Source organism: Apis mellifera, linkage group LG8 (genome assembly GCF_003254395.2).
Source record: "Apis mellifera strain DH4 linkage group LG8, Amel_HAv3.1, whole genome shotgun sequence".
Lineage (NCBI taxonomy): Eukaryota > Metazoa > Arthropoda > Insecta > Hymenoptera > Apidae > Apis > Apis mellifera.
Window position 1 is genome coordinate 8808166 of NC_037645.1, and position 24445 is coordinate 8832610.

The following is a 24445-nucleotide window of genomic DNA, read 5'->3' on the forward strand; positions in this document are numbered from 1 at the left end:
ATTCTACTAAAAAAAAATTATATTTGGAAGATTGCCTTCTAGCATTTCCTGTATTAAAAATATTTCATTTATGAATAAGATAATAATAGATTTTATTATTGCAAAATATACATTTGTTCTACATATTTATTTCTATGTATATATGTAGAACAGTCAAAAAATAAGCTAAAAGCTTTTCACATAGTTAAATTGAAATATTGATTATCATTGTTGGAAAAGCTATCATTCATGAGAATTTAATAAAATTATATGACGCAGTAATTTTTAAGAATTTAAAAATAAACGATAGATAATTTAATTTTTTAACATTTTTTAAATATTTTGTTTCCTTTTTTATAAACAAAAAAAAATATATATATATGAAGTATTAATGAAGAAGAATACAGGAAAAATGTTATTTTTTTTTTAAATTTTAATAATAAATATATTAATGAAATATATTAATTTTGGAATAGATATAATTTTTTAAAGTATATTTGATTTTCTCTCTAAAATTTAAAATATTCATATAATTATTTTAATACATTAATCTTTTAATAATTCATAATATTTTTTATTTTCTTATCTATTTTTTGAGAAATTGAAAAAAAATAATACAATTTTCATATCCAATTATTTTTCAATATGAGTTTAATAATTTCATAATTATATTTTCATTTTTACAGTTTTACAGTTAAAATTTTTGCATTTCAACAATTTTAATTATCAGTACTTTTTATTTTTTACAATTGCATCATTTATAATATTTATATTGCAATTATTTTAATCAAATAATTCAGAAATTTCCACGATTATATGAAAATGCTATATAAAAAAAACTTACATAAAAACTATATTATTAATTTCTCCTCGTAGACTTTTTTCTTTACAAAGTTCATTTCAGTTTCCGCAAGGTATCATACGACGTATGGCACGTGACTCATCATATTAAACGAGAAACGCCTTTGTTGACTTTTCTAGAGTATTAATTAAAAAGATGACACACTGCGAAGTAAACTAATTAATGAGTGGCCGATGATGTGACATTAGTCGCATTTTACTTTCCGTCCTATTCCTTTCCATATTTTTCTATGTATCGATTTCGTCAAATAAATTTGATATTCGATATCACTATATATATCATTTAAATATTTATTAAATGGTATCTCTAATTTATCTGACGAGATGATTATATAGATTTTTTTTTTTCTAATTTTTGATAATATTGATATTTTCTAATATTTTATTAATCTTATTTTATTAATTTTCTAATATTGATATTATATGATTAATTATTGATATTTTTAAATATAAATCCTGCATATAATTATAAAATTTTGATAATTTTGAATTGTTTCTAAAAAAAAATTTATTGATAATTTCATTGATAATCAAATATTGAATTTTTAAGAATTTTATAATGTATTTTTATTTTTTTAATTTTACTATCAAGTCTTTTTTAATATCTTATATAATATGTAATTTAATTTTATTATTTTATTTTTTGATAAGAATTATATAAGAATATTATAAGAATATTATATAATTATAGAGATATAATAATATAAGAATAAATAATATTGAATTTGTTAAAAGTTAAGATAGTTAAAAGTTAAGTTTCTGTTCTTCATTTTAAATAAAATATCGAATTACTATTTGATTTTTTATTTTTGCTATTTATGTTATTTATAATTGCGATTATTATAATTGTATTATCTGATTATTTATTATCAGAATTTTCCTCTATATTTCAAAAATTAATCTTATAAAGGATTAATACTCCGAAGAAGTTACATCATTACTGGCTAATAATCGTTTTAAAATCTCTTTCCATGACTTTAATTAATTTTGACTTAATTAATCTAAATATATATTTATACATAGAGAGAATATTATATCATAAAAGCATAATATAAAATAATTACTGACAAATAAAAAATAAATTAAAATATTTAATTCTATTAATATGAAAATTAACATATTATTTAAATAGTTATTTCTAGAATTTTTATGAAGATTTTATATTTTTCCCTTCATATAGAATTCTTGAATATCTTTTGAATCATAAATTTCATGAATAGTTATTATGAAAATGATTCTAAGTTTATTTTTATTAATAATTATTTGAAACTTGCTAAAATAAATTTTAATAATTAAAGTTAGACAAAGTGTGATATTTGTAATTCAGAATTTAATTTATTATTTGATATTATCTGATTCTAATCAAAATAAAATTTAAAAATTTAAATAAACATTATACAAATTAATTAAATAATTATATTCAAAAATAGTTTCATTATAATCAATTAATAATCCATTAATTATTGATAATGGATTTTTATTTTATTATTATTTTTGTCACACTAATTTATTACATAAATATAAGAAATATTTTTTTTATTGTGTAACATGAAATTTCAAAATACGATATAAAAGATTGCAAGGATAGTCAACTATTTTCATCTTGTTGGAAAATGAATGTTAACGCAACATCGCTCACGATTTTATCGTTCAAAAGAACGTATAATTGCAGCCACATAGTTCAACTACCCTTCAAAGTCTAGAAATAAACGTGAACATGCAAAATAGATCACGAAATACTGACGTTGTTTTGAACAAGTACTCCGTAATAAGCATCAGTTGTGAAAATGATGAGTAATCTTCAACGAAACTTGTTTGTAGTTCTGGTTCTAATATCATTTTCTTCATACTATTTAGCATCTTTTTAATCTATGCTTTTTTTTTTAATTAAATTATGAAAAATATCACATTTAATTATTCTTTTCTGAAATTCTATAAAGTTTTGTGCAAAAATTAAATATGCCTAGTTGAAATAAAATATGAAATAAAATTGAAATTTCAATTTATACAAATTCTTTTTGTTAATTTTTTTATTAAATTGATTAGATTTATCCATTTTATAATATAATTTTAAAAAAATTTAAATAATTCTTCCAATATAATTATTCAAACAAAATAACAAAAATTTCGTTGTACGAACTTCAATTATAATATAAAAAAGATAAAGAATTCATGGAATTAATATTCAGTTATCTTAGAGAGATTCTTTTAGATATTGTTTTGCAACTTTGTTAATAATTTTTGGATCATATGAACAGATATATAATAATCTACTTTAAGAGAGAAATAGTTATCGAAACGGTTATTTAGAAATATGTGTATGATCGAGTTTTATAACAGCATCTTGTTCTTTACCAGATAATAAGGGTGTATTCAAGATAAATAGCGAGTGATCATGTGCTTTCTAACTTCAACTTTAACTTCATACTTTACTATGGTGTCTCTTTAATGGGCTAGATTTCGTTTTGCGTAATATCTTATTCCATACTTCAACAACGCAACCGTTACTTGTAGAGCTTTATTTAGATGGAATTTCGAGATTCAGATTAATGAAATTTATATATAATAAAATGTTAGAAATGAAAAAAGGAATATTTTATATTAACAAGTTTTATTATTTTTTTGTTACATATATAAATAATAGTGTTAATAATATTATTTATTGTTTAAAAATATTACTTTAATTCAAGAATATTAAAAATATTAATTTAAAAATATTTTAATTTTTTATAATTTAAATAAATTCATTTAGTTTTTAATATTTCTAAAATAATAATTAGATGATAATTTCGTAAACTATTATATATTATTTCGATTATTGATAATATAAAAAAAAATTTTTTTTTTTATTTTTTTTCAAACCTTTTAAAAATTATTAAATATATAGAGATTTTTGAATAATCTTATCATCATAATTATTATTGAAATATTAATAGGAATAAATTTTTGAATTAATTTTAATCTTTCATTTATATTATTTATTTTTGGATTATTAAAACAAAAAATATTATTTAAAACTATATATTAAAACTAAAAATTAAAAAATTTGTAAAAAAATACATGAATTTTTGATACATACTAGAATAAAATTGGAAATCGGATATTTTTCTATGAAAATAGTGGAAAGCAAAGTTGCACTAAAAAAAAAAAAATAAATATATGCTTTGCACTGCAGTAGAAAAAGTACCTTATTCTGTGTATAGTTCACAGCATATTCATTCTGAATCACTTTGATAGTTGACGTTTACGTATGATCTTTTATACTTTCTCATTTTTCTCCTTGCATATTGATATTCATACATATTTTTCTCTTGCATTTCAATTGAAATTCTTTAAAATTAAGTTAAAAAGATACAAATTTTTTATATTATATAGTATTAAAATATATGAAATGATGCATTTCACAAATTATTATTTTTATTTCAAGTTTGTTATTAAAAATTTTTATTGTTATATAAAATAATAATTATGAATTGAAAGAAAATCTAAGAAAATCTTTTTTTTTGTTGGAATAATAATAAAAAGAATAACAAATTTTTGTATATTATAATAATGTATGAAAGAGAATCATTGTTTTAATCATCTGTAATTACAGAACATAATTAATAAACGTGAATTATGTTCATATAGATAATTTCTTATCGACAAATATATCATTTTATAATATGAAAATTATAAATTAATATAAATCAATATAAATTTATTATGAACTGAAATGTTTCTTTATCAAGAACAATTTTTAATATATAATTAAGCATATAATTAATAAAGCTATATTTTAATTATATAAATGATCGAATTATATATAATACAATAAAAAAATTAAAATGGAATATTTTTGAATAAAAGAGATAATTTTGATACGTTGAAAAATAATTTATTTTTCAATTCAAATTAAATTTTCTACTATATTTGATTTACATTACCATAATTCAATATAAATTCAGATGACTTTAATTAATTTTAACCTAAACAAAAATAAAAAATCATGTATCTATTTGTCAACTTTTATATTAAAATATTTTAATATATTGGTTTCAATAAAACAAATATTTTCTTATGGAGTTATAAGAATAAGAATAACTTAATTTGAAAAAGAAAAGAAAAAATGGAAATAATAGAATACGATAATATTTTATAAATAAAGAATTAAGATTCATTTTAATTGCAAAATAATATATATATATATATATATATATATATATATATATATATATATATAATATATATAATAATATATATATAATAATATATTATTATAATCGATGTTTAACGTTATGATAAAATACCATCAATTGTCAAGCTTCTGACAATTGCATTCGCGTGCATGACCCTATTTCTGCTTGTCACACGATGAAAACCCTCAAGTGTCGTGGCTTCGGAATCCATTGTTTGCAAATCTGTTGGATAAGACGAGATTTATTCATGATTCATTGGCATTTGCTTTATCTTTACTATATTTTGAGATTTGAGGTTTTTTGAGATCAATTATCAAAATATAGAAAACAACTTATTGTTCATATTCGTGTAATCTCAATAAAACGTAAATTGGGAAGATAGGTTTGAAGAAATATCTCTAATATTTAAATTTAATGTTTTTATACAAAGAAAAAAAAATTTTTTTAAATTTAATATTAAATTCTAATGTTTCTAAGTATATATATATTAATGTTGATCCATATTTTTTTGAGATAATATAATATAAAAATATATTATAGCTTTTAGTTTTAATAACTATTTTATTGTAAAAATACTTTCAATTTTTAATAATAATAATTTCTAATATTTACATAAATTATCTTATAGTACATTGACTTTTTAATATAAAAACTTTTAATTATAATCTATTATAATAAATTTTACAATTCTACAATCGTCAAATTTTATAATTTCTTTTAATTAACTATCATGCTTTTTCTTTTATTACTATTACTTAGAGTTTTTATAATTATGTTTGCACCTTTCAAAAGATATATTTTCCAGAGAGATTCTGAAAATAACATTCTTCCTGAAAGCTTTCCTTTCGTTTTTCTATTATATTTTTCTCCACGATTAATTAAGTCTAATATTTCATTCTTTTTTCTTAAGTATTTCTTCATTTCATATCATAATATGCAAAAAGTTTAATCTATTTTACTTTTCTTTCTTTCCAATTATCTAAAAAGGGACAATCTTACTTTTCTAAATTGTATTATAATATTATATAATTTATTATAATATTATAAATTACTTTAAATATGAAATACGATGGATTAAAAGCTTTGAAATCGATTATATATTAATTACAAAATAATTCAAAAATAAGAAATTTTCATTGAACCTTATATTTTTTTCTCATTCTATCTATCTAATGATAGAATGAAAATTATTCCTTATTTAATTTATTTAATTTTTTATATTTTTTTTGAAGAAGTTTTTTTCGTTTCAAACGAAAAAAAAAATTAAGGTCATAAGAGCAATTTTTAATCTCAATTTTCAAAACCTTGATGTTTCATATTTTTATTTTACTTATAAACAATAATAGTTATTGTTTTGTATTTTTGTCATTACAAAACTGAAATTCTTTTTAATAATATGAATCAAAACTCTCAAAGTAAATTCAATAAAACAATAAATCAATAAAACAGATTGAATATATATGAAATAAATCATAAACATGTAGCATATTTTGAGAACAATAAATTATTATATGCTCAAGATTTGTCAATCTGTTTATTATAAATGATGTTTTTGAATTCATTGCCGAGTATTTTTCCTTCTTTTTTGGTTTTACAATTTATTGAATAGTAAAATGTTGTAACTCTTGGATTATACAAGAGATATATTTGAAATATTTATGAAATTTTTATGTTATTCACAGATTTCTTTCTAATATTTCTACATTTGTCGTTTACATGTTTACGTTTTTTGTTTCTTTTGTTTTATTTTATTTTGTTTTAATGATTAAAGTTTTTATATTCATAGTTCTCCATTTTTAAAATATCATGAAAAATTAAAGATTTTTTTCAAATATCATTTGATTGATAATTATATTATAATTTGATTATAATATTCACTATCTAATAATAATAGTTACAAGATTAAAATATATTAATACTTTAAAAACAATTAAAATAAGTAAATAATGCAAATTTTTTTTCAAAATTTAATTATTTATTTTTTTTTTTTTTAATTTTTCTATTTTTTCTATTTTTAAATAAGAAAAAATGAAAAATTGTTGGAAAGTGTTTTGATTCATTCTTATAAAATGATAAAATAAAAGTGTTAAAAATAAGTGTTAAAATATAAGTGTTAAAATAAGTGTTATTGAAAAGTAAAAAAGAAATTTCTTTTAAATATTTTACAACTCGCAATATTTCAATGAGCAAAAAAATTCTTTATTTTTTTAATGATATCAAATATATTATTACATTCAATTAACTATAATGCAACCGATCAAAAAGTAATTGAATGAATAATTAAATTGTAAATTGATTAAAGAGAAATTGGTTAAATAAAAGGTTTCAATGGTTAGGTAATAATTTCGATGACAGAAGAAAGGGAGGATTGAAACGCTTGTTAAGGGTGATGTGGATCCGCCCTTGGTCACTAATAGAGTTAATAAAATGACAAACACAGGCGTGACTATAGGGTTTGCCTGTGCTCCATTATAGTCACACTTTGCTAAACTGTGATTTCGTTGATTGATTCTATGTTAGACTTAATTCAATTACTAGAATTGAAATAACATTGGAGGAATTCCATAATTTCATACATGAGACTTTCTAATTTCATATGCAATTGTAAATAAATCTTTTTCTCAATTAGTTAAATTGAAATTGAAATAAATAAAATTGAAATTGAAATTCTGAAATAGTAAAAAAAAGTTATATACAAAATTGTATGTAATGTAAGATTTAAATATTTTTAAATATTCTATTCTATTCTGAAAGATTCTGTTGTATACGTATTAATTAAATTGAGAAGTTTTACCAGTTATATTTTAATTTACTTTCATATACATATGCAATTTTTTAAGTTTTTCTCATAGATGATCTAAATCGCATAATCGAAAAGTTTTATATATATATATATATATATATATATATATATATATATATATATATATATATATATATATATATATATATATATATATATATTTAAAATTGCAAAATTTTATTGTAATAGAATATAATAATATAATAATTAAATATTATATAAACTATTATATAAATAATATTATTATATTAAATATATTATATATTTTTATAATATAATTAAATATTATTATATTATTATATAAACTAGCAATAGGATATAAATTAATTAATATAAATTTTGAAGCAATGGAACTAATTTCTTTAATGGAAATATAACAGAACTTCGGATCAATCTAATATTGTGAATATATTTACTTTTACTTTAATAAGCATACTTAATTAATGAAATATAATCCATTACAGGATGGAGTGACAATAAGAAACGATCATTAGTACAGTAATACAGTTGAAACAAATAAAAAACTAGGACAGCATAATGGACGCATATGTAAGTAAATAATTCTTTTATAATTGATCATTAATATCATTCATAATATCAAATTCTTTATGGATATATTGTATAAATCACAGTAATATTGAAAAAAAATAAATGTATCTGAATATTTAAAAAATGAGGTAATAATATAATATAATAATAATATAATATAATATAAATGCATGCATTAATATGTTAAGTATTTTTATTAGTATTTTCGTTTCATCATTCGTTAATAAAAATAATTCAGACATCAATAACGACATGAATTCTAAATCAATCAACTCCATTAAATCTTTTTAAATTATAATTAATATTTAAATAAATATTAATTAATATAAATGAAACTATTTACTATTTCCAATTGCAAAAACAAAATTAGATTTTTTTATTGTATGAAATAATGCTATTAATTAATATTAATTCTTGAAATATTTATTTTGAATTTTCTTTTGGATTTATAGATGATTATTTTATATATCATGCTACACATACAAGAATTTTTTATCAAATGAAAGTCACGAAACATAAAGAAGAAAGTAAATGTTAACTTATTTATTGGTCACGCTTTCTTCGTATGCCAATATGAAATGCTACATGTCGATAAATAATTTTTGTTATAGAAGTATATTCATTTTTTTTTTTAAGAAACGAATAATGATGTTTGATAATTTGTTTTAAAAATTTACTTAACATTATTAAATTTACAAACATAACAAATTCTTTTTTTTTTTTATTTCACAGATATTATAATACTATATGTTGAAATTCTCTCTAAGCTTTATTGAATTTTTATTGCATGATATTATTACTTGTATATATTTCTTTTCTGAGATATAAATTTTTTTATATATAATTTTATTTTAATTATTATAAAAAAATTTTTAATTCTTGTGTAAATTCATCGTTATTTCAAGTTTTATTAATATTATTTTGAACTTTTTCTTACCTTTGCATATAATAATTATTTGTTATGTTTATTGTTTAAACAATGTTTCACTTATAATATTTCTTCATGATCTGGAAGAATATTGTTTATCTACAGAAAATATCATTTATTTTTAATATTTTTTTTTCTTAATTTTATTTAGTAATATTAAATCTCGTGCAACATATTGAATTGTTCTGTAAAACTTACATTTTTTTATTCATAATTTGAAACGAAAGTTGTAAGTGATTTTATTTGTTACAAGTGTAGGCGTTAGATTAAATTCCAGATTAAAATCCAAAGGTCAACATTGCATAATATTTCATAATTTACTAAACATAATACTTCATTTGTAAATTCTTTTTCCATTATTGTATTTTTATTAAATATTATATACATAAAAAATGATTCTACAAAAATTTGTCAAATATTGGAAATAGAAAGTAAAATGTTTACATGATTAGATTGAAATATATTTCATAAAAATTATTTATGTTAAAAATATTCATTTAATAACAGATTCTTATTTTAAGATAATCGAGAAATTTTATTTTTAACTTGAATAGTTTTATATTCTTATAACATTATGTTATAACTTGCGAATTCTAAAAGTTCTTTGCACATATTGTGATATAAATCATTTCAAACTTTAAAAAAAATCTTAAATCTTTTAAAATTTTTATAAAAAAATTTAGAGAATTCTTGATGTTTCTTGTTGGAAAGATTTACAGATATATATTGTACTATTACAATTGTCATGAACGACGTAAGGAATTGTATTATATATTCCATTTTGAACTCTACCCTGTGATCTAAACAGGGTCAAGATACCAGTGGTATGTAAAGCATTGCAATATATGTTCTGTGAACTTATTTTCTCAGAGAAATCGAGAAAATAAATACAACATGTGAAGTTGTTTGAAAAATATTTTTAAAAATAATAAAATGTTTTTTTAATCATTTTATACAATTCGTATATAATTGCAAGGGATTATATTAAGAGCAACTCATAAACTTTTTCTATTTATCTATGAAAATTTTTTTGATATTTATCGTTTTTTTTACAAAACTATATTTCCACAAACCTAAAATGTTCATTTCTATTATTTAATCTAGAGAATAACTTAGTTTGCAGATCATAATAGACTTCTAACAAGTTTCTAGTAGATTTTCTAAATCCTATTGTATTCCAGATTCATTTACCTTGCACCATTAAAATAGAATTGTATATAAATGAATTCAGTAATTTATAAAATTTCTCCTTTGTAATAAATTATATTATAATAAAATAATCCAAATTGAAATTTAAAATTTATTTAAAAAATTTTATGATATAAAGTAAATGATCAACATATTAAATAAAAAATAAAAATACAAAAAATTTCATTTCTGATAAAAAAATTAATTAATAATGAAATTATTTAAATTTATACACTATGATTTAAAAATGTTTTTTTAAATTTATTTATGGATAAATTTTTTCCTAAAAAAAAAAAAAACGGATTAAAAAATCTCATTTAAAAGATATTTTGTATATTTTCATATTAGTATTTAATAATAAAATAATAAAATATAAAATAATTTTATTTAATTTTTTATTAATTAATTTTCTATCAATTTCTTTTTTAATTATTATTGATTTCTTATAAGTTTTATAATCGATAATAATGTTTTCAAAACTTATGTTCTAGATTAGATAAAATTAATGTATTATGTATTGATGTAATAGCATTTATAATTATAATTAATAGCATTATAATTATTAATATAATTTAAAGGTTCAAATTCACTTTCTCAAAATATGGTTTAGATACTTAAAGTAGAATTAATGTTTTAAGATTTTTTTATTACTATAATTTGTTATAATAATGAATTATAGTAATAATTATTTCACAATAATTCTGTGATATTTTTTCATTTTTTTATATAATAAATAATTGTTTTTAACATTCTAAATTTATTTATAAAAAATCATTTCATTCTGTCGTATTTCAATTAAAATTCTAATTGAATATTAAATTTCTCTTTAAAATCCAAAAAATTGTTTATTTTGATTTTATTACAAATAAATTTGATTATTGATAGTTGTAATTTAGTAGATAGTCCATTGATTCATTTGATTTGATTGTGTATAGTATAAATGACATTAATAGAAATACATATATTAAGTATTATTCAATGAAAATCGTAAAGATGAAAGAAACCGGACTAGTTTTTAAATTTATTTGAATTTCGTGTTTTCGACTTCCGGTGTATTTCTTGTCGTGTTTCCTAGAACTATTATAAACCAGGATGATAATTGAAAAAGAGAATCGGATTGGCCTGGCAGATTTAAAATGTTAGTAGAGTAGGGATTTGCTGGTTTATTTTTGAAATTAATAGACAGACTGGTTACATAAATTCACAGCATAAGTAAACGGTAGGGACTTTTTCGTCTAGAAATAATTCAAAATATCAAAATATTTTTGTTACTTTAATCCTCATCTATATTATATGTCTTCAGTTTATTTCTTTATTTAGAATGATAAAAAAATTAGATAAATTATTAAATTTTTCTATTGAAAATAAATAAATAAATTAAGAAATAAAATAAATTTTTATATATTCAAATAATATTTTTAAATGTTAATTTTGATATGAACCGATGTTTAGATATATGATTATGTAATAAATATTATAATTGCTAAATTATTTGTATTTTTTCTTAATTCTAAGTAATTTAAAATATAAAATATTAAAAAAATTGAAAGATTGTTAAAAATTTTTGTTTCTTCTTCAGGAAGATATTGATTTCAACAATCCTAACAGTTTTAGTATGCAAAATCGAACTTTGGAAATAAAAGAAAATCAGTGTCATCAAGGAAATATTTCATCATCCGGTAAGTAGTTCATATTATGTAAAATTTTGCAATAATATTTTCAAAATTTTTCTTCACAATTAAAAATAAAGTTTCTAGTAATTCCATATTAATATTTTTTCAAAATTGTCAAAAAAATGTGTTAATATAATAAGTTAATATAAAAATTAGTGTTAATATAAAAGTTATTAACATAAATATAAATTTAGCAAATTTCTTGGTACTCTATGCAGTTTGTAAATCAATTGAGAGAAACTAATGTGAATAGTGACTATAAAATTCGAAGTTTCAATTGTTTTTTGATTTCGTCATTGATTAAACTCGTTTATCATTAAAGGATTACAATTTAATTTATACGATTTATTTCATTGAATTGTTGTATGCAAAAATGTAGATTTTAAATTGTTTTTATAAATATTTTTTACGAATCTAACATTAATTACGAATTCTTGAATTCTTTTCATGATAATCTTTAAATCAAATATCAAATGTTATTTCAAATGTTTTTTTTTAATAATATATACTGTTTTCCGTTATACAAATTATATAGTAATATCAGGAAATACTATTTATATCCAATTTCAAGAGCTTACTTAACAACGAGTCGAAATCAATTCTATAATTAATCATTTGTTATGAAAGTATTCCTGATTCACCTTTACATACGGGATTTCACAATTTCATGGATTTCCTATAACTCAATTTTAATGAATAATTTATCAAACAATAAATACGAGAAATAGAAGCCTAAACTCTTATTTCTCAATAACTGATTCTAGTATTTATCTTATAACTATTCCATATATTTTATTTATTTATAATTCGATAAAATACCAATGATAGATATTAAATCTCTATTTTTAAATCGTAATTAAATGCAATTCGTATATATTCTAATCAATGAAAATTTAACATGAAATAAAAATAATTTGATATATATAAAATTTTTTTTTAAATTTTTTAAATGAATAATTTAACTCGTATATTTAATAATTTTTTATCCATAATATGTTTTCCTATAAAAAACGTAAAATAATTCTTTTAAATCTTCTTTATTTCCCAATATTATTCAATTTTTTTATGAAAAATATAAGAATAATGTATTTGATTATGAAACATGATAAAAATGATAAAATTAAAATTTAAGCATGATATGCAATTTTTGTTTATTGATATTTAATTAAATAAGAACCACAAATTAAACATGATTTAATAAACAGTATTTCAGAAAATGCAAGCAATAAATTGACTACACGAGCGCGCATGCATTTAAATATGATTTCCCTCTGCACACATTTGAAACCTAATGGATTCCTATTTTTGTAAGCAAGATGTGCAACTCATGTCGATTTTCAAGTCATGAGATCATAACTTTAATTTCAATGAAATAATAACGATACGATTTTTTTTATTTATCAAATGAAATATTTCAAAAATTATGTAACATAAACTATATTACAATAAATTATTTTAAAACTATTATATAAAAATTAATAAATTGATAAAGAATATATTATCAATTTTTATAACAATAAAAATAAATAATTTCATAAAAAAATTTTATTGTAATGCAAAAATATAAATTTTAAAATATAATTTTTAAATTAAAAATATAGTAACATATAAATAAGATAGCAGAATACAATTAATAAAATAAAAAAAGTAAATATATGGAATTCCTAACTTTTTTATATAAGATTATTAAGAATTATTTGTATATGTATTAATGAAAAAGATAAAAATGGATAAAAATAGAAAGGAAACTTATTACTTTTTTTGGTATTGAAAAGTTCATATATCATTGCAATCTTTTATTCTATTTATTGAATTTCAAATTTAATTTTCTTAAAAAAAGATTCATATTACAAATTTCATATTTTCATATTTTATAGTTTTATGTATAATGTTTTATGTATGTAAGAAAAATTTTATAAGTATTTTTTATCATTTAATTAATTAACAAGCATCAAGTTTTTAAATAAAATAAATTAATTTAATAAAAGAGAAAATATAGGCAAATAATAATTTCTTCAAAGAAAGCGATATAATAATTAAATTATGAAACATATCATGTATCGGAAAGCATATATTGATACTGATTACTTAATGAAAAATCGATTCGATTAGCGAAACTAGTCTGTTAGCCACCTTTTGTTTGACCTTTGATGAAAAGCAATAAGATTGAAACCTATTAATTTCTATTTTAATAATCGCTTTTTTATTACCTTCTCCATAATAAAAGTATTTTTAAGAATTTAAATATTAATACAGTAAAGTAAACAATATTTTTTATACAGTACATTTATTTGTCAATATCAATTAGTCAATATATTCAATACATATATTGAAATATAATGTTAAGTTTTTTCAACCTTATTTATTTTATCAAAATGTTCTCAAATTATCTATAATTCATATTTTAAATTTTATACATATCATTGGTTTTTTTTTTATTTGAATTACGAAAGCAATAAATTTTCATGTATGAAATATTTCTCATATTATAACTAATTAAATGTCATAGATAAATTTTGAAAACCTTTCTTCAATGTATAATCACATCATTATTATGTGATTATATTTCTGGCTCAATGATTCATTCTTTCTTTTTTTGTTCATGAGATGTAATAAAAAACGTGTAATAAATTTTTTTTAATGTAAAAGAACAAAGATAAATAAAAATAAATTTTCTAAAAAAACATAGGATGGTGTCCGGAAATTTGGGACAAAATATTATGCTGGCCATCAACAGCACCTGGAGAACTGGCCATTTTATCTTGTCCTTCTTACATCGTAGGATTTGATACCCACGTAATTAATAAAATTAATTTATTAATTATTTTCATTTTGATTCTTTTAAAATATATTTTATATATATATATCAAAATTTTAATATTTGAAATTATATGAAAAATTTTCTTTAAGTTTTTTTTATTTTATTTTTTATTTAATTATTGAGATTGTACGTTGAAGAATTTTCATTAAAATATTTTTTATATAATATTTTTTGTTTGAATATATTTGTATTCTTAAATTTTTGTTCCACATTTATTTAAATATTTTTTTGGATATTATATTATCAGGCAAATGCCTCCAGACAATGTATGATGAATGGACAATGGTTATGGAATAGCAGTGTCAACAATACTTGGAGTAATTACAGTCAATGCTATAGAAATAGTCTTGTAACTATCCTGGTGCCTGAAGAAGAAGAAATAAACATTAGTATTCTCATAAAGGTAAATATTCGAAAGTGTAAATATATTGAAATATAATTAAGAAAATTTTGAATAATTACAAATTCATGATACAAATTCATGATTTAATTTAATGAGTTTATGAGAAATATTTTAATTAGAATAAAAAAACATTAATTATAAATATTAAAAATTTTAAAATGTTAAAAATAATCTATTGCATTATCATATATAAGAGAGAAAAAAAAAGAAAATATTTTATAGAAAAGCAGAAAATATTTTTTCAGAAATTTGAAATCTATGGCAATTATATGAGTCAAATATTTTTTAAAAAGTAGAAATCAACGATTAAAGATTACTGCATTCTTACTACTTTCTAGAATTATATAAAATAATATGAATATAAAACGCTATTAATATTTTTACTTTAAAACAAAAATAAAATTATTTTTGATGAATTTTATGCAGATTATGAATAATATCAGTACCGTTAACATTGATTGGAATTAGCGGTTTATCAATTAAATTGCGCAACTAATTTTCTTTACGCTTCATAAGGTTGAAAATTATTTTTGTAAGTGTTAATAAACCTTTTAATTATATATTGTCATTTTTGTTTTACAGAAATATATTCCAATAGTGAAGATTATTTCAAAAATTGGATATACCGTTTCCTTCTTCACTTTAGTGATAGCTTTCTTTATTTTAACTGTGATTAAGTAAGTATATCATCTATTTTCAAAACTATCATATCTTTGCTTTTTTTTTTTAATTCGTAAAATTCATGATAAATAATTAAATTAAAAATTCACTATATATATATTTATATTTATGTTTCAATTGCAATTATTATATTTTTTTTTAATCGATTTTATTTTTACACAGTATTATAATCTGATATAAGATATTTTTATTTTTTTAATAAAAAAAAAGAAGCATTTCATAAAAATATTATTTTGATTCAGTAAAATTTTCTTTGAAACTTATTATAGTATATTATTATTATATATTTATTGAATTCTTCTTTTTATTAAAAATTCTTTTATTAAAAATCAAAATACATGTAACAATTTTATAAAATATTTCATGAATTTATAAGACGAGCTGATAATTCTATATTGATTAAAACTAATGTATTTCAATATCTAATCATCAAAATCTCGAATCATTACTCCAAGTTTATCCCGAATTGGACGTAGGAAATTAAGATGTCCCCGGAATATACTGCACATGCATTTGTTTGCTTCGTTCATGTTTCGTGCATTCATGGCATTGATGAAGGACATCGTATTCGTCTCCGGCATTGCCTTAGCCTCAGACGTGATAATAAAAAACGGAAAAATATATTGGCTGGTTGATAAAAAAGAGAGCAATTGGCTTTGTAAAATGTTCACTAGCTTTTGGCAGTACTTCATTCTCGCCAACTACTTTTGGATATTAATGGAAGGTCTCTATTTGCATAATCTAGTCTTTCTAGCACTTTTCACCGATATAAACTCGAGCATTGCTGTCTACATTTGTCTCGGATGGGGTAAGTCTTTGCAAATAATTTTTGACTTTTTATTTTTGACTATTTTTTTAAAGCTTTAGAAATGTTCGATTTAATTTTTCTAGTAGTTTAATCATTAATTAGTTATTAATTTGTTATAAATTTGTTTTATTAAATAGAAAAAAAATATTAATTTTTCTTTACAATTTATAAAGATTTCTAAACCGAAGTTATATTAATATATAATATTATATTAATATTAATATATCAATATGAATTGATTTTGTTTTTCATCCTTTATTATATTGCTATGCATTTAAATTACTTCAATAAAATTAGCATACAAAATAAAATAAAGTTCTCATGTTTGTATTTTCAGGATTGCCAGCACTATTCGTATTATGTTGGATTGTAGCGAGAGTGACACTTGAAAATAAATACTGTTGGACGATTCATGAAAATTCCAATCTTTTTCTCTTCATTCGAATTCCGACTATGCTCTCTATTTTGGTAAATCAATAATAAAAATATTATAATATTTAATTTTTTGAGTAACAATAATTAAAATCATTCTGGAAAATTTCAATTATATTTAATTTCCTAATTTTTAAATTTTACTTGAATACTGTATTTCAATTTTTTGTTCTCAATATTTCTTTTCAAATTTAAAAAAAAATTATTCCAATCATTAAAAATTGTTTTAAATTCCAGATCAACTTCGTGTTATTTGTCAATATCGTTAGAGTGCTCTTATTAAAGTTAAGGTCCACAGTATCGGAGGAAACACAAAGATACAAGTAAGTTAATTCATCTTTTTTATAAACTTTTGCAATTCAATTATACTTAACTTCGTTTGCTAAAAGTTTTTGTAAACTTAAATCATTTCTGTTTTGTAAAAGATAAATCATTTTGGCGATTTTTTTTATTTATTAAAGTTATTCTGCATTTGTTAAAAAAATTGGATCATTTTTCAGGAGATGGGCAAAAAGTACTTTGGTTCTGGTACCATTATTTGGAGTTCATTATACTCTTTTTTTGGGCATGTCTTACAGTATTGGTAAAAATGAAACTGTTGAAATTATATGGCTCTTTTGTGATCAACTTTTTGCATCTTTCCAAGTATGAGATTTTTTATATAATGTTTCCTTAATTATTTTCTTTAATTATATATATAATTATTATATATATAAATAATATTTTACAATATTGAATTTTTTTTTTTATTATTTCTTTTTTCATTTCGATCGGAATTTCATAATCTTTATAAGAATTATCATATATTTCTTCAAAATTTTCAATTTATTATATTCATTTTTGCTTATTATTTGACAATTAAATTTCTTATTTTCTTATTTTATTATTATTTTATTATTATATTATTATTTCTAATTTTCTTATTTCATATTAGGGTTTCTTTGTGGCTGTTTTATATTGTTTTCTCAACGGCGAAGTACGGACCGAAGTAACTAGAATAATCAAAAACCAGAGATTATTCCATTTTCATACTAAGTGGATTTCCAGACATTCCACTCGCTCAGATAGTACGTGTAGTTGCAATGCATCGAAAGTTGATAAACACTCGGAGCGATCACGCTGGTGGAAAGCACCTTGGCTCTATTTTCTTAATGACAGAACAGCACGACGCTCTACCCACTCGATGGCGAGTATACAAGGTGTCCTCTCTATCCTATCAAAACTTCCGATCTTTAATGCCACACTTTATTATGTTTTGACACTTTTTGTTATATTTTAATTTATCCTTCTATTCTATATATTTCTGTGTCATGTTCTCATTAAATATATCTGTTTTAATCCAGATAAAGAATTCGTATAAAAATCTTTTACAGAACTAATATATATATGAGCGAAGCACTGATTTTGATATATTTTTAAGAAAAAGATTATTTTCATTTTGTATTATCTTTTTATTTATTTATTATTAATAATAAATATTAGAATTTCCGAGTTAAAAAATATTTCAAACGAATTTTGTTTTTTTTTACACTCAATATTTTTCATAAATAAAATAGAAAGTAAGTTACGAAATAGTTAAAAAATATATATCTCTTATTTTATTCTACAAATATTTCTTCAATTTTAGATCAGAAATAGTTTCATCTCATATTCATCTATTATATCATGTTCAAAATGAAAATTAATGAATTCATGAAATATAAATTCTTTTTTCAAACAAATTTAAAATTTTATTAAATATTTTAGAAGTTAAATAAAATAACAAAATTAATGGGGATACTTGTTACTTTTAATAAAAATATTATTTATTAAAAAATAAAATTATGAATGAAATTTCTATTAATTTTTGCTCAATATTTTTTGTAATCTATTTTTTTTAATTAATATAAATTAATATAAAAGAATTATTATATTTTTCAGATATTGGTACAAGGGGAGGTAGTTTAGCAAGTAGTAGAGGTTACCTGGAAATTGCAGGAAATGGACAGAGTACGTATCCAGAAAATCAAAAACAAACAAATCACACGTCACTCTCCTATGGTAAATACACCGATCAATCGTTACTTCCTTTTTGTTCGAATGTAAGTACATACAGACATTTTTCTATATACATATATGCATTTCTATATACATTTTTATTCACATAATTTTCTATAATAAAATTATTAAGTTATTAATAAAATACATTTTATATTCGAGAAATTATTTATATTTATATAAAATATGAAATATGCATTATTATTTTATATTTATTTTCTTTTTAATATTTCTTTTTATGAATTCTATTATACAAAAAATAAATATTTAATATTAAATAATAATATTATTCGGTGCACATATAAAATATCTTTGAAGAAAACTAAATAACTTCACTAACAATTTAATAAAATTATTTGAACTGAAATTAATAATTCGAAATTAGAGAATATTACAAATCTTTATATTGCATTTTCTATGATATTTATTTTATAAGCATAAAATAAAGAATTATTTTCTTGAAAATACAAGAATTAAAAGATGTATAATATATGATTATTTTGCTCTTAAAAAAACATTAATAAAGTTATTTTGTTTCATACTAAACATCTATATCTTATATATAATATATTCATAATTTATTATGATTTCAAAAGCAGATATTATTTTTAAAAATTAAAATTATTAAAAAAAATAATTATTTTATTAAAAAATAAATTAATTATGATAAATAATTTATTATATTGAAAAATTCATATACTTTCGTTGTAGGATTCAGAAGTTATACCCTGTACGGGACTAAATATTCATAGAATTCGAGAACAGCATCGTTGGAGTGATTCAGAATGCTGTCATCTCGCTTATGAATTACACAGTCTACATAAAGGACCCACATAAAATCTCTTTCATAATTTAATCTAAATAATCATCTAAATGAATTTATCAAAAGAATTTTGTTCACGAATAACTAATGAAGTAAACATAATTCTTTCGATAAAAAAGAATTGTGTGCAAGTAAATTATTAAATTATCGTAAAATATATGAAGACTATAAATTCAATGTTTTACCAAAATTGTTTTCAATTATTATGCTACTAAAGTGTCTCGAACAATTAAAAAAATATTTTTATCTTCAAAAGTATCTTTTTCATATCATTTTTTATACTATAATAAATACTATAATAAATTTTCATGAATTTACAAAAATAGGAAATCGTTGATTTTTAATATTTTTTTCTTTTTTTAATATTTATAATTGTTTTAAAGAAATAGTATTCGTTTTACCAAGAAATTATTTAAATATTATTTTCATTTATTGCTGGCAAAATTTTTTCACATACAATAATATAATATAACACTAATTAAGTGCATATATTTATTGTAAATGTTTTTTTTATATCAATATAAAAATACGAAAAAATTAAGTAAATCTAATACTAAAATCAATAATATTAATATTAAAAAGATCTTATTACTATTAAAAATTGATATTTATATAATTCGACATATTTTAATATTTCCATATTCATATATAAAATTGTTTTGTTTTATGATATTAATGCTAAAAATTTTTTGCAATTTTTTAATTAAATTTTATTACTATATAATTTTTTTAAAATTTTTAACTTTGCATCATATTATATTTTTATTTAATAATGATGTCAATTTAGAGAAAATAATACAAGCATTTCGTATTTTATAAACGAGACTAGTATTGATATTTTCATATAGATAAATTTACTTTAATACAGGTTTTATATGTTTAGAATAGTTGTTTCATAAATATTTCATATCGTGTATGTTTTAGGATTAGGCAATATTGTCTAGTTTTTCCATTTATGATTCCAGTTGAGTTGACATTAATTCGAATAGGAATCTTATTATACAGCACCGCTTCCATTATTTTTTTTCTTATTTCTTCGCTAGGAATCTACATACATGTAGGTAGAGTTTTTTTTTCTTTTCAGTTGTTGTATTAGGTTTTTTGGTGGTCATTCTCGTATCATTTTCACTCTAAATTGTCATCATTAATAACAAATTTAATATTAATATTATTTAATTTAATATTATTTGTAACAAAATAATATAACATTCAAGAAATAAAATGATCAAAAATTAAAATGGAAAATTTAAAAAATAAAACAAGGAAATAATAAACTTCATGAAAATGTGAGATATAAAAAAATCTTTTAATGTATATATGTATATGTTAAGAAAAAAATAAGTGTTTCATTTTATTTATTTTAAGAGTATAGAGAACATAAAAATTTTTTTCATTATGTAAACATTTTATATGATTTTTATGTGTATTTAAATATTAAATACTTGAAAGTTTTATTTATTTTCAACTATAATTTACATACACACACAATCCTTTATTTTTTAATACTGCAAAATACTTTTGTTGTATTGATATAATGTAGAATATATTCTTTTATTATTTTATTTTGTTTTCCTAATTATATATTTTTTACATCAATTTAAAATATTTCCAGATTTTAATCCAGAAATTGAAATTATGAAATTAATAATTGTTTGAAAATAGTATTTTGAATCATTAAATAAATTCATTCTCTAGGCGTGTGATTTGTTGTAAAAGATATTACAATGTTCTATATAATTATAATCTAATTATAATAGAATTCATTCAGAATATATTATAATAGAATTATAATAGAAAATATTTTAGATATTTAAAATGAATAATTTATTTTTTGCTGATAAATATTACAGTAAAATATTGTTTATATCAAATATTTTCTTTTATCTATCTGAATATAAAATTTAACTTCATTTTTTTCACATTTATAAAAAAAAATTTCTTATTCAACTTTCTTACTTTCTTTTGTTCTTAATAAATATCATATTATTGTTACCTCTAATTGAAAATATTTTGCCAGAAGCACATAATAATAAAATTTCTATTTTTATTATTTTGATAATAAAGATTTTTCGAAATATTGTCATTCAATTCATGCAATGTGATTCATGGAATAAAGTAGTGTAATATTACTGATTCATTGAATTATTTTAACAAGATTATAAATCGAAATAAATTGATTATAAATCCATCTTATTTACTGTAAATCTTGTTTTTATTGTAAATAATGATGATAATAATAATAATAGTAATAATAATAATAATAATACGTGGATTTCCAGACATTTTAGCAGTCATTTTTTAATATATACTAATATTTTCAGATTTTTGAAATTGCAGTCTATAAATTTGTGTACAATTATATAAATAAGAAGCTTTAAAATATTTATTTTTTTACACAATTTTACACATTTTTACACATTTTTATACTTTTCGTCTCGATTATTAACACTGCACCAGAATTCGTTAAGCCTAACTGGTTTTCAAAGCATGTATTTATAATAATAATAATTTAAGGTGAATATGTATATATATATATTTTTTATTGTATAAATTAATTTTCATTTTATAAATATATATATTCACTTTCAATTATTCTTTTTTTTTCTGCGACTTAAGAATTCGGATGGTCTAGGCAACGATTATATTGAACATGAATTAGGCGAATACAATATAATTTGCATAATCATATGAATATATATTTACCAGTTAATTCTAAAATTATATGCTTGAATTCGTGTCCAGTGTAACTGTTGCTGAATAATAAATAATTTGTTTGACCATAATTTTTAAGAATTCCTCAGTCGTATGTCGTTTTTAATGAGCCGGATTAAATCGAATCATGTCGATATCCACTCATATTCAGTTTGGATTAACGTAGGTGCAGTTTCATAGAAATTGCTCATGTCGCGTATATCGCGTTTATGTTATAAATTACAAAATGAAATAAATATGTGTATATGTGTATTTAATGTTCATTATAATAAATACAACATATTGAATTAATCGAAAATTTTCTATGTGCATTATTATGTATCTTCACATAATTATCAATTTATTTTTATTATCATGCTCTTTTTTTAACATGTTAATAATAAAATGTATCTATATGTACAGAATTTTTAATAATGAATATTCTATAATTAATCATATAGAATTATTTTCTAAAACAATTACTTTTTTTTTTATAATGAAGACATTGCAAAAATATTCGTAGAATAAACATATCAATATCATTACAATTTTCTAATTGTAATTAATTCTGTATGATGAATCATTTTTCAATATATTTTTATATAAAATATCAGACAGAGACAAAAACAGATTTATTCGTTTGATTCTTTGTTATGCAATTGTATTTTATATATTTTAGAATGAATGCAATGATCTATACATGAAAAATATGTCTACAAAATTATTACAAAATGTACAAAATATTTATAATTTAAATGATAGAATTATTTTAGAAAAGAAATAAATTAATTCTTTTCTTAATTTTTGATATTTATAAGAAAATATTAATAATTTTGATAAAATATTAATAAAGTTCTCCATGAATTTTATGTTAATATTCATTGATTTATACATATAATAGATATAATATATATTAACAAATATAATATAATAGATGTGCCTGTATAATCAAATTTTATAATTTTTTTAATATGTAAATTTAAATATCATAATATTTCTAAAGTTTAAATTATGTCATATAATTCATAGACGGTGTTGCGAAAGAACATTAATGTTTTAGAAAACATGATGTTACAAAAGAATATTAATGTTTTAGAAAACATGTTGCAAAAGAACAATTGCCACTTTTTAAAATGTAATAATATAAATATTTAGAAATATTTTAAGAATATATAATATTCTCTAAAAATACTAAATATATTCTTAAATTTATTTTAAAAGCAGCATTTTTTCTTTTTACATCATCTTATATTAATTGTATCTATTTTTACAAAGTTCATACGAAAATAAAATCTCTTTGATTGTATCAAAATTTATCAATTTTCAAATAATTTTATAATCCGAATTTCAGACGAGTTATTAAAGCTACTTAAATTACATTATATTTGTATTCTTCTACTTCAGAACTATACATCGGAGACCAGATCAAACTCGTGTACATATGAATGTATATTCGATGTAAAACTCCACAATTGAAATTAAAAAGAAAAAGAAATGAGTATAAAACATTTTATTACTAACATATATTATTTAAAAAAAGATTATTTAATAATAACGGATAATTTCATTTATAAAAGTATTTGTTATATA

General features: G+C 19.4%; 1 protein-coding gene across 4 annotated transcripts in view; it reads left to right on the forward strand.

Annotated features, from left to right (window-relative positions):
* LOC726953 (parathyroid hormone/parathyroid hormone-related peptide receptor) overlaps window positions 1-24356 on the forward strand; it is a 28644-nt gene extending 4288 nt beyond the window's left edge. The window contains exons 3-14 of one of the 4 annotated variants that reach the window (XM_016913790.2): window positions 8286-8370; window positions 12066-12165; window positions 14849-14955; window positions 15228-15383; window positions 15966-16060; window positions 16520-16872; window positions 17210-17340; window positions 17542-17627; window positions 17805-17949; window positions 18239-18503; window positions 19225-19385; window positions 24260-24356. In XM_016913790.2, the coding sequence (XP_016769279.1) occupies window positions 8359-8370; window positions 12066-12165; window positions 14849-14955; window positions 15228-15383; window positions 15966-16060; window positions 16520-16872; window positions 17210-17340; window positions 17542-17627; window positions 17805-17949; window positions 18239-18503; window positions 19225-19385; window positions 24260-24331 (1683 nt within the window). In that variant the 5' untranslated portion in view covers window positions 8286-8358 and the 3' untranslated portion in view covers window positions 24332-24356. Of the gene's footprint in view, window positions 1-8285; window positions 8371-12065; window positions 12166-14848; window positions 14956-15227; window positions 15384-15965; window positions 16061-16519; window positions 16873-17209; window positions 17341-17541; window positions 17628-17804; window positions 17950-18238; window positions 18504-19224; window positions 19386-20052; window positions 20386-24259 lie in introns of those variants that run through there. The other 3 variants (XM_006566835.3, XM_006566836.3, XM_026442301.1) reach the window with 3 other exon arrangements.
* Window positions 24357-24445: the final 89 nt, after the last annotated feature.